At 36.6% G+C, this 11,870-nt stretch overlaps 2 protein-coding genes across 2 annotated transcripts; both read left to right on the top strand.

Annotated features, from left to right (window-relative positions):
• Window positions 1-4,938: 4,938 nt before the first annotated feature.
• LOC104120195 (small ribosomal subunit protein uS5x-like) lies at window positions 4,939-6,956 on the top strand. The gene is made up of 2 exons (XM_009631926.4): window positions 4,939-5,665; window positions 6,627-6,956. Exons 1-2 carry the CDS (start codon window positions 5,012-5,014, stop codon window positions 6,798-6,800), a joined length of 828 nt encoding a protein of 275 aa, XP_009630221.1. The 5' UTR covers window positions 4,939-5,011; the 3' UTR covers window positions 6,801-6,956.
• Window positions 6,957-10,826: 3,870 nt separating this feature from the next.
• LOC104120199 (uncharacterized) lies at window positions 10,827-11,381 on the top strand. The gene has a single exon (XM_070179241.1). The coding sequence runs from the start codon at window positions 10,827-10,829 to the stop codon at window positions 11,379-11,381; it is 555 nt and encodes a 184-aa protein (XP_070035342.1).
• The last annotated feature ends 489 nt before the right edge of the window (window positions 11,382-11,870 follow it).

Here is an 11,870-nt window from a genome sequence, read left to right as displayed (position 1 = left end):
ATATTTATTGCAAATCATTTTTGCAATGGCCGGCGAAGTAGCACGATGTTGTAAAAATAGTCTACTCGTCTCTGGAAAAGTGTGAACATCATTGAACCGTCTAACCTTGAAGACATTTGATTTGTGTAGACTTGAAGATCCAAGACTCTATTTGCGGCTTTCATCCACGCATGTAAGACAATACCTATTTAAAATATAATATTATGATAATGCACTTTTTCAGATTTTTACACTTGTGTCTCAAATAAACAACCAGTATACATATGCATTCTCATTATACAATAATTATATATTTTTTATACAAGCAGTATACACAAAATTACAGAGAAGTGCAATCTCATACGTAAAAATCATACCTTATTGTAGATGATCTATCCACTATAAATTGACATTTTTCTCGTATTGCGTAGTGCTTTATTACACTAATGAGTATATCTTTGTCTCAATACAACCGACCTTCTTCAATTTTTTCATGTTGTGGATTGTCTATTATATAATTTCCCTTCATTATCTCAAATTTTGTCTTCTTTTCCATGATTATCCAACATCTCAACAATATTAGTTCCGTGTACTTCTTCTACGTTCTGACATTGTAAACCATATGAAGTTGTTGCAAATGTTACCACCCAAGTATGAACTTGAATATGAGCATTCAGCACTTGAATACACAGTTTTTAACATTATGCATAATGGATATTCAGTGATGTCCATGTTTTTCTTTTTCATCTCCATATACAAGCCCACACTCATATCATTGTATATTGGAATTGCTATATAGCCATCCTTCACTGTATATTTTATCTCCATCGCACTTGTAATTAAATCTCTACCCAATTACTTGTATATCTCATCAACAAAATACTCATAACTACAGTCCGAATTGATCAACATGCCATTAACAAGGAAATTAACAAATTTACTCTCACTTACCCATTAACCACTGTGTTGAAGTAAAATCGGAATCAAAATTGGAATAGTAGTTCCAACATTCACAATCTCCATAGACATTAGTTGAATTTATCAATTTTGTATCGATTTGACAATTTAAGAACGAAATCTCAACTCTATTAAACTGATTGTAGGCCGCAATTGTGCAAAAACTTTGAATTTTAGCGTGAATTTTTTGGAGCTCTGCTATAGGTTTACTCATCAGAAAACCTAGAATTATTTTGACAATGTGAATAATTAGGCGACTTTTATACTGTTTGCGGGTTGAAGATTCCATACTGAGCGCGTGAATTTAGGATACAAAATCAATTAGGAGTGATTTCCTTTTTGTTTGTGTTGAGCGTATGGTTTCAGGTTTTTCAGTTGCTAGCCTTTATTATTATTATTATTTTTTTTTTTTTAGGCTATGACTTGTATGAGGTTATTTTGTGGCTATCGGGTGATATAAGTTTGCCTCTAGTGGCTACAAATGAACTTTGCTAAAAAATCTATGTTCGAATCATTTTTGACTTTCATTCATGGATTACCAAAAATGTGCTACGTATTAAATATGGAACATTGTTTATTAAGTTTATTTTAAATAGCATAATACAATTTTACAATTGAAAATTCTTTAATTTTGAACTAATTATTTCATCCCTAATGACATGCCCTTAGAGGCATAAAAATTTGAAGATCACAAATTTTATAGATATGTGCCAAAAGCTCTTCGTTCTTATTAAATTTAATATCCAATCAAATATTATCAACAACAACAATACACTCAGTGTGATTCCACAAATAGAGTATGGGGATAGTATAGTGTATACATATCTTACCTCTATCTTGTGTGAGGTAGAGAGAGTTTGTGATAGACCCTCGACTCAAGAAAAGTATTTTCAAAACACGTTTGAAAAATACAAGAGTAAAAACGCTATGATGGAAATATGAAAGAGAAAAAAAGTATTGGTAGCAAAAATAGTAAGATAACCAAAGCAAAGGAAACAACACTAGTAATAAAATGAAAGAATAAGATAATAGAATAATAATAATCTATACTATATTAAAAGTAGGAAGCCCTTAAGTTAAAAGTTAAATTACCCATTTGCCCTTTTAAAAAATTAATTATCCTAAATTTTTTTTTTTTTTTTAAAAAAGGAAAGAAACTAACGCCTAACATATAAGGCAACGTTTCAAACCATTACGAAGCCCTATAAGAAAAAAAGGCAACGGTTTGTTAATGCACTAAATAATTACCTTCTATTTTAATATGTGTATCAAGAAGCAGCGGCTGTGATGCTCTTGGATTTTCTCCAAATTCTCACGACGAGAAAGAAGTGCAAGAAGAGGAGAGAGAGACAACACAAAAGTAAAAACTTGAATCTAAAGTCCTACAAAGAATTGTGACTGTAGGAGTATAAAAAGATAATAGGAGTGCCACCAATAGAGTTTCATGAATTCTTGCAAGGTATCCATTCTAATTTTAACGTTGTTTGTTAACAATCTATTTCAACTTTTTCTTCAAGTCAATCTCCTCGCTTAGTTTCTCTTATCTCTAATGTGGTTATCTTAAATATTAATTTTGCAAAATTACATATATTCATATGTTTATTGAATGATGTGATAGAGTAAAGACATGAATAATGTGACAGAGATGTCTTTAAACGTGTCAAATGGCATGGTTTTTCGGACTTAAATAATGTTCTTTCTAGCCGTTCCTCGGAGAGATTGGAACAGTTTAACGAAAATAAATACATGTTTCTCGCGGAACTTATAATTTATTTTTGTATTAATATTTACCATTTGTCATTTATGAAATTTATTTTGTACAAGTGTTATGGTAGATATTTATTATGTTATGATTTTGAAATATATTAATTTGCAAGCATGTGATGACAGGAAATAACATATGGTTATAAATTAAATTTATTTTTTCTTCTGCCAAATAAAATTGATTAATTAATATGTAATTTGTAAGTATGCATAAAATATTATGGATGATTATATTCAAGGTTGAAAGATGTAAATTAAGCTTAAACTAATATTTAAAAATATTCTTGAGATCATGAGAAAATTAAAGTTTACATAAATATTATTTACCAATTAGTGACATGTTATCATAAATCTGATGTCTCTTGAGAGAAGCATAACACATTAATATTTTATGTATTATGCTCGGCAACAAAAAATATGAACAATTTAAAATTTGTGATACACATTGGTCATTCAAAGCTCTTGAATTTTAGTTTTTTTTATTTAAATAAATCTCATTTAGTTAAATGGAATGAAAAAGGAAATCACCTTACTCTGTTAAACTAACGCGAAGAAAGGACCATGGTAAGCAGAGGAAGATATAAAGCTCTAAGAGTTTATTGAAGAAGAAGAAATTGAATACTTTTGAATAATACATAGAATATGTAGAACTTTACCCTTAATTTTATCTTACTTGATTACCTAATTTGTAATAGGTAGATAAAAGATGACTCATTGTGCAATTCATTTTTCATATCCGCCAATGATATTATTTGGATTCTAACAATTATTGATATAAATAAGTATTACTTATAGGTGTATATGGTGAAATTGAAATTTTTTGCATGATATATACATTAAAACATGAATAGTGAGGCTTAAAATATTGCAAAAAAAGAAGAGAAATCAACATAGAGAAGATAATTATGCCAAGCCAATTGATATTAGTATGGATGAAGGATATGAAATTATCAAAAATAGCTAGAAGAACAAAAATAGAGTTGGTCGAAGAGTATGTTTGTTTGACTTTAATTTATTTATAAAAGATCTTAACATTATACGTGAATGCTAGCTTTTGGTACATTTAAATTTATAATTTATATATATATATATATATATATATATATATATATATATATATATATATATATATATATATATTCTAGCTGATATGGAAATTCACGTGCAACACACGTGTATAGAGACTAATACTAAATAAGGAGAAGAGAGAACTATAAGGTAATCTAAAGTCTAAACTAGAACCACGTCCTCCCACATAAAATAGAGGAATCACTCGACTCTATTCTAATCTTTGACCTTTATACTCTTCTATAAAATATTATCATACAACATAAAACGAAGAAAATAAACTATTTAATCAAAGTCCATCCCACAAAAAAAACAAACAGATGTAATTGAAAAATATAAATTCCTTTTTTGTACTTAAACTTTTATTTTAGGTATAGATCAACAATATATCAAGATGTTAAAAAGACGCATCAAAGGAGAATGAAATTTGGGGAAACCTTGACTTCTTTTCTCAGTCAAGCTTCCTCGGTGAACTAGGCAAGCGACCCTGCAAGGCAGTCTCCCATTGTAGTCGCCTTCTTCATATGGCAAGTGCTACCCGTCGCTTGCACTACATTGTCTGACTGGATTTACATTTGGTAATTGAAAAATAGCCATAGTTTCAAAAGTAATTGAAATTTATCCATTTTTTTTATATAAAAATAAAATCTGAACAAAAACACCCTTAAAAATCTGAAAATATTATGCCGGAATTTGAATTTTTTACATATGAGCTTCCATCATAATATGTTGGAGTTGCAAGATAATATGTGAGAAGTTTATATGTAGGAGTTCCATAATCCAGCATATTATGCTGGAACTTTCCGTGTGCTGGAGTTCCAACATCATATGCTGGAAGTTTATACGCATGAACTCCATAATCCCGCATATTATGTTGGAACTTTTCGTGTTTAAGCAAAATAGTGATTATTTTTCAATAATTTTGCAAATGCTGGCTATTTTTCAGTTATTAGTTCAAAAACTGGCTAGTCCGTGAAATTTGGATCCTTTGATAGAAAAGATCCAAATGAAATTGGGCTTTACTAATTATGATAATGTATTGGGCCAACCTACATAAAACTCTATATTGCACACTTAATTGAAGTCGGGCTGAAAGTTCCGCTTGCCTTGTCATCACCAATGAAAATCCAATATCTCAAAGCCCAATTCCGAAACCCTAGTGCCTATAAACCTCTCTCTTTTCACCTCACGCCCACTTTTACACTCCAGCATTTAGAAAACCCTGAGCTAAACAGCAAGCAGCATGGCTGAGAGAGGAGGATTCGGCCGTGGATTCGGTGGTCGTGGTGGAAGAGGCGGAGACCGTGGTGGTCGTGGCCGTGGGGGCCGCCGTCCCCGCCGTGAAACCGAAGAGGAAAAATGGGTCCCAGTCACCAAACTTGGGAGACTCGTAAAAGACAGCAAAATCCGTTCATTGGAACAAATCTACCTTCATTCACTACCAATCAAGGAGTACCAAATCATAGACACACTCATCGGTCCATCTCTAAAGGACGAAGTGATGAAAATCATGCCGGTTCAGAAACAAACCCGGGCCGGACAGAGAACCCGGTTCAAGGCCTTCGTTGTTGTAGGTGACGGAAATGGACACGTGGGATTAGGCGTCAAGTGTTCGAAAGAAGTGGCGACTGCCATTCGTGGCGCGATTATATTGGCTAAGCTTTCTGTGATTCCTGTGAGGAGAGGTTATTGGGGTAACAAGATTGGAAAGCCGCATACCGTGCCGTGTAAGGTTACAGGGAAATGTGGGTCTGTGACTGTCCGTATGGTGCCTGCTCCACGTGGTGCTGGTATTGTGGCTGCTAGGGTTCCTAAAAAGGTGCTGCAGTTTGCTGGTATTGAGGATGTCTTCACCTCCTCTCGTGGATCCACCAAAACCCTCGGCAACTTTGTCAAGGTTCGTTTTTAATTTTAGTCTTACTTTAATTGTGATATGGCTTTTTGTTGTGTGTTCAATTCAACCAATTGATTTTGGCTCGGAGTATGTTTGCGAATAAATTAGAATATCTATATAATTCTTCCTGTCGACTCTGAATCTGGATCCTTGATTCACCTCTCCTATTCCTGTTTAATTCTAATGTGAGGTTATCATAGGTAGAAATGCATGTTATAAAACCAATGGAAATGCAATTAATTATGTTATAAACCAATGGAAATGCGATTAATTATGTTATAAACCAATGGAAATGCCATTTCTGAAGCTAATGTTGAGCATGCTGTCACATACAAGAAACTGGTTCAATATTTTTTGCATTCGATCGTTAGCCCAAGTTGAAGTCATTATTCACTAGGATTTCTGTAGCTAATGTTGAGTGTGATAGTAGTTAGTTTTTTTTGTTATGAGAGTTGGAGTACATGGCATTGCTTAAGAAACATGTTTGATAAAAATCAAAACATGCCTAACATGTCACTTTATGTCTTGGTTGAAATTGAGAATTGTCTTTGGGGTAGGATGTGGGACAGTAAAAGAATGCTTTAACTTTGGAACTAGTGAGTTTCCCATCTGTAGTTTCTGTCCTACTTTTGGTACTTGTAATTGTCTGTACACAATGAAACTTATGCGAGGTTGTGAACTACTCTGCTCTAGGGAGAGCTTCAGTTGTACTCTTTCTGTCCAATTTTATGTGAATCTTTCCTTTTCCTTTCTAGTCATTCTTCGCCTTTCTATATTTAAAACAATTTAACTCAAAGTTTTCCATTTTATCCTTAATTATGTGATTTTATAGCCACGCATATGTTATGCCATGTTTAAAATCACAAGTTTTCCCGTCTTTCCATACTCAGTCAAGCACATTCCCATGTCACTTGGTTTTGATTTTGTTTGAACTTTTGGTGCTCAATGTTTTTCTTCTATGCAGGCAACCTTTGATTGTTTAATGAAGACATACGGTTTCCTTACTCCAGACTTCTGGAAGGAGACTCGCTTCACTAAATCTCCTTTCCAAGAATACGCTGATGTCTTGTCAAAGCCTGCCAGTAAGGTTATTGTCCACTCAACTGAGGAGGCAGCACCTGAGACGGTTCAGGCTTGAGTATGAGTTTGTTTTGTTCTAAAGTTGTTCTTTTTAGGATTTGATTAAACAATGTTGTTGTTTCCAATTTTGGTTTACATTTGAAAGGGTGTTTTTGGTACATTTGTCCTCGGATAATTTTAATCTTTGCCTCAATATATTCTGCCTGGTTGATTTTGTTGGTGATCCACCCAATGAACTTGCCACAAACTCTTTGATATGCTACCATATGAGTACTTTGCGTTAGGCAAAAAGTTTATCTAGATTGATCCGTTAAAGTTTGAAATTTTTAGGTACAAAGGAAGGTGCTCTTTTATTGATTTGTCTCATTGAGGTCGTTACATGTTTTGACAAACTATGGTTAATTGGCTGGAGTCGTCGAAGATCAACATGTTTTGACACTACGTTAACACTTCTTTTTCTTTCATGTTGCCTTGCTAGAGATATGCTCTCTGTGTACCTCTTATGGTGTGATATAATAGTATGTGGACCCATTTTCCGGAGAATAGTTTGCTAGAGGAAACCTAGCCACTTCTCAACTGACTATCTGCCAATTAGAAAATCTCATTCTCAACTTCTACTATCAAAATCCCCTTGATGAAAAAACAACAATTACACCACGGAAATCCCTCCATCTTTCCAGAAGCAAGTGACGGTGTAAAAACTATATCAACGGAGGGAAGCTGTCCAGACGAAATGACTTCAACTCTGACAAAACTATTTGTGTCAAAACTGTTTAAGATGAAAGTTTGATCATCAAACAGTGCAACAAGAAGCAAGCGCCAAAAATGGGATGCAGATTGAGAAACGAAAGAAAAAGTTAGCTTTCTACGAACTCTGCTAGCCGGAAACATTTAGCAGGAAGATTACTTAACACAAATAGGCAAGAACTTTAGTAACCTTTTACCTTGAGGATGAAACCAAGAACACAATTAATATTCGTACCCTCGTTCCTCTTACCACCCTAGACAAACAAAGGATATACATATACCATGGGTAAATGCATTAATCATCAAAGCATTTGGGAGGAAAGTATGCTATAACAACCTGGGAGAAAGAGTCACACGACTGTGGAAACATAGTGAAGCATTAACCCTAATCGACTTAAACTTTAACACCTTTCTCATACATTTTCAAAAGCCTGAATATAAAATACTGCTTCATTAGCGGACCTTGGTTCATAGGTAACTAATTTCTCACCACTAGGAAATGGGAACCACTATTTCCCTATATCAAACTTCACTTGCACACACTGCATTATGGGTTAAATTACCTAATTCCCAATATGACTATGAAATTCTCACCGGAATAGGAAATCAAATTGGAAAATTACTTAGGATCGTCAATTGTACAATATCAGCTAGTCGAGGAAAATATGCAAGACTTTCTGTCCTGGTAATCAAAATAAATCCTCTATTAGCTGAAATATATATAGGAAAACAACATATAGCATATGATGGCTTCAATAACGTTTATTTATCCTGTGGTAGATTAAATCACAAAACCATATTCCGTCCTTACAATCAAACTAAAATACAATAACCCCAAACCCCACATTGTTCATAACAAGGGATATATCTAAGACAATAAATAGACCATTGTCATCTACAAAAACAGAAAAAACTCTATTTAGGATTGTATGGGCAAAAAATTATCTTAGTAGACCATGTCAACATTAAGAAGGCCTTCGAGGGCTGCCACATGTCATTAGTATGACTCCAACAAAAGACAGATTCAAGGTCGAAGTGATCTGGTAAGAGATGAAGGGCTAGGTCGAGGAGTCAACAGAGATCAAAGTCGAGGAGGAGCACTCTCCTTAAACAAAGTAATAACGACTAGTTTTAGGATAAGACTTTAAAGGAAATATTCGAGTGAATATTCTCTAGATATATACTATTAGGGTTTTGTAGCACATGTCCCCTTATAAATACAATGGGACATAGTTATAGGGGACATTGAACACTCATTTGTAAAAGAATAAAACTTTGACATTCTTTGAGATTCTTGCTTTATTACATACATACAAAAGACACCTTTTTCTTGAGATCCATGTCTAACTTTTCTCCCATGATACAAGGAGAATCTGAATATTCAAGGTTTATCAATCATTTATCATTGTCAGAAGGAATATTACACGACTTCATCTTCTCTTTCGGTCATCTCTGTTACATATATTTACATAAATACCATTATACATTATTTATTGCTATTGAATGCCATTTACTTCATATTTGCGCCATTAAGTGTTGTTCTTTATTATATATTTTTTTACTATTACCATAGATCTTGTAACATTTTGTCACGACACTAGTTAAATAATCTAGTAGATATTATTGTTGGCTAAGATTAACCCAATTATTTTTTAAAGAAAATATAATTTTTTAAACCTAGATCTAAATTTTGGGTCAAACAGTTTGGCGCCGTCTGTGGGGATTTCTTAGCTAATCTCTTAGTTTCCATTAGATCTACAACTCATGTGACTTGCTAACCTAACGGGTCACAATATTGTTCTCCTCTCTGCACGTACAGAAGTTTCGATGGCAGCTAACCAAGAAAACATGACAAGGGCGATATGTGATGTCTCCAGTAACCTCATGAACGCCATCAACGAGAGCTATGAAATACTGGGTGAGGATGTGACGCCCACTGCCTCCCCCAGGCGTGAGAGATCGCCTCCCCCTTATTGCAGTACAACGAAGCCAAACGAGAAAAGGAGCTTCCATGTCTACAGGAGAAGGGACGACACCTGCCATGAAGAAGCTCCTCGAAGCATGGCTAACCAATACCCTAGTAAGCATGCTCAACAAACAAGCTCCATGCACGACCATAGAAACCACAAGATCCCACACGGTGCAGCGAGGGGACGAACATGGCGATCAACCGGACCCTCCAACTACAGGTATAACTCACAATGTTACTCACAGTATAGGTGACAACATCCTCGCCACTGGTTTGAAAAGAATGGAAGAAATAGGGAATGAGAACAAGGCGCTCAGAAACGAAATGAAAGAACACCAGGAATGAGTAGACAAGATACTGGGTGCCCCTAAGCTACTGCCGAAAAGGGACGCGACAGGTTCGTAGAACAGCCGTATAGCGAGGAGGTGTACCCACATGCCATACCAAAGACCTTCAAAATGCCACCGTATCTCAGAATATGCGATGGAACAACAGACCCCGAAAACCATGTGACTCATTATGTCACCGTCGTGAAGGGCCACGACCTCACCAAGGAATATGGGTCATCCATTTTGCTGAAGAAATTCGGAAAGGCATTAACATGGTATTCATAGCTACCGGCTCGCTCCATAGAAGCTTTCGATGAAATGGCCGACAAGTTTGTGACGGCGCATATTGGGGCCAAGAAATCCAAAATGAGAGTAAATGACATCTTCGCCATCAAGCAATCCCTAGGAGAGGGACTGAGAGGCTTCCTCGCCCGATTCAATAGGGTAAGTATGACCTTACCAAATGTATCCGAAGGAATGACAGCCTTAGCCTTTCAGAACGGGTTGAGTAGAGAGGGTTCAACAGTAACCAGAAAGCTGCTGAGCAAGTTGATGAAGTATCCTCCAACCACTTGGGATGAAATCCATAATGCCTATTGTGCCAAGGTCTGAGCAGATGATGAAGACCTCAACGGACCAACTCGACGACTCAGTTTGGTACAAACCAAGCCTAGGAAAGAATGAAGAGATAACATGAGAAGGGATCACCCATTACCAAGGCCAAACAGGGAACGACATCAGCCTTATGTCAGGGCACCCGCCCCTCCTTCCTTTCGCTATGATGATGGCCCGTCTACTCCGAGGACGGTGGCTCACAGGAACGAGAGGGGTATTCCCCGTTTGTTATCTTCTCATAATTTTTGTGTTTCGCTTACAGAGGTAGTCTATGCCCTTGAGAAGCTCGGAACAAAGGTAAAGTGGCCGCCAAAGATGAGGTCTGATTCGAGCACCAGGATATCCAATGCCCTCTACAAGTTCCCACCAGGAACGCAGACACAAAACAGAAGATTGTATCGCCCTAAGACAGGAGGTAGCAAACATGTTGCAGCAAGGGCAACTCAAAGAGATGCTGAGTGGCAAAGGAAGAAGTACTTTTGCCAGGGGTAGAGAACGTCAAGGCCCGCCGAAGTCGTACTCACTAGCGCGTACCATCAATATGATTATTGGTGGCAGGGATGACTCCTCCATTAATGGCGTCAAGTTCATTTCCACCCATAAGCTCAAAAACTCGATCACCTATGAACGGAATGACGGACTCGAAGAAAGTACCATCTTCGACGAGTCAGATGCCAACAATTTGACTTTCCCTCATAATGATGCTCTAGTCATTACTGTACGAATTCTAGATAATGATGTTAAACGTATCATGGTAGATGATGGGAGTGGAGCGTGCATCATCCATCCCCGAGTCCTCGCCCAGATGAGACTCGAGGACAAAATAGTGCCACGTTGCATCACACTAACCAGCTTTAACAATGCAGTTGAACAGACCTTGGGAAGAATTGCACTACCCTTCCTTGCCGGTGGCATAACTCTAGAGATAACTTTCCACATCATAGACCAGGCCACCACATACAATGCCATAGTAGGATGACCATGGATACATCCTATGAGAGCCGTCTCCTCCAGCTTATACCAAGTGATCAAGTTCCCAGCATCTTGGGGAATATTCAGCATACGAGGGGAATAACGCACGTCCCGGGAATGCTACCGAAACGGTCGAGGTCGCTGCAAGAATGAGCTAGGGACATTATTATGGAACCCAAAATGGTCGAAGTAGCAAAACCAACTATAGAGGACCTCGACCCCTTTCAATTAGACCACTGTGACCCTAGTAAAAAGGCCTACATCGGCTGCAAACTCCGAGAACCAGGTACATTTAGTCAATTCTTAATAACTAACGCAGATTTGACTGCTTTCAGCTATGAAGATATGTCAGGCATCCCAAAAGAGGTCGCTACACACAAATTAAACATCAACCCTTTCTATCCCCCGGTAAGGCAGGTCCGACGAAATTTCAACCCCACCATCAACGATGATGTCCACGAGGAGGTAGAGAAACTATTAGCAAATGGCTCCATCA

This window comes from Nicotiana tomentosiformis, chromosome 6 (assembly GCF_000390325.3).
Source record: "Nicotiana tomentosiformis chromosome 6, ASM39032v3, whole genome shotgun sequence".
NCBI classification, from domain to species: Eukaryota; Viridiplantae; Streptophyta; class Magnoliopsida; order Solanales; family Solanaceae; genus Nicotiana; species Nicotiana tomentosiformis.
The sequence above is the reverse complement of the archived record's forward strand: the minus strand, read 5'-3'. Positions and strand labels throughout refer to the sequence as shown.

What these genes read in the sequence shown, in the direction of transcription:
- LOC104120195 (XM_009631926.4), top strand. Translation starts at nt 5,012, where the DNA reads ATGGCTGAGAGAGGAGGATTCGGCCGTGGATTCGGTGGTCGTGGTGGA. An exon ending in CCCTCGGCAACTTTGTCAAG is followed by an intron (nt 5,666 to 6,626) that starts GTTCGTTTTTAA and finishes TCTTCTATGCAG; the next exon opens with GCAACCTTTGATTGTTTAAT.
- LOC104120199 (XM_070179241.1), top strand. Translation starts at nt 10,827, where the DNA reads ATGTTGCAGCAAGGGCAACTCAAAGAGATGCTGAGTGGCAAAGGAAGA.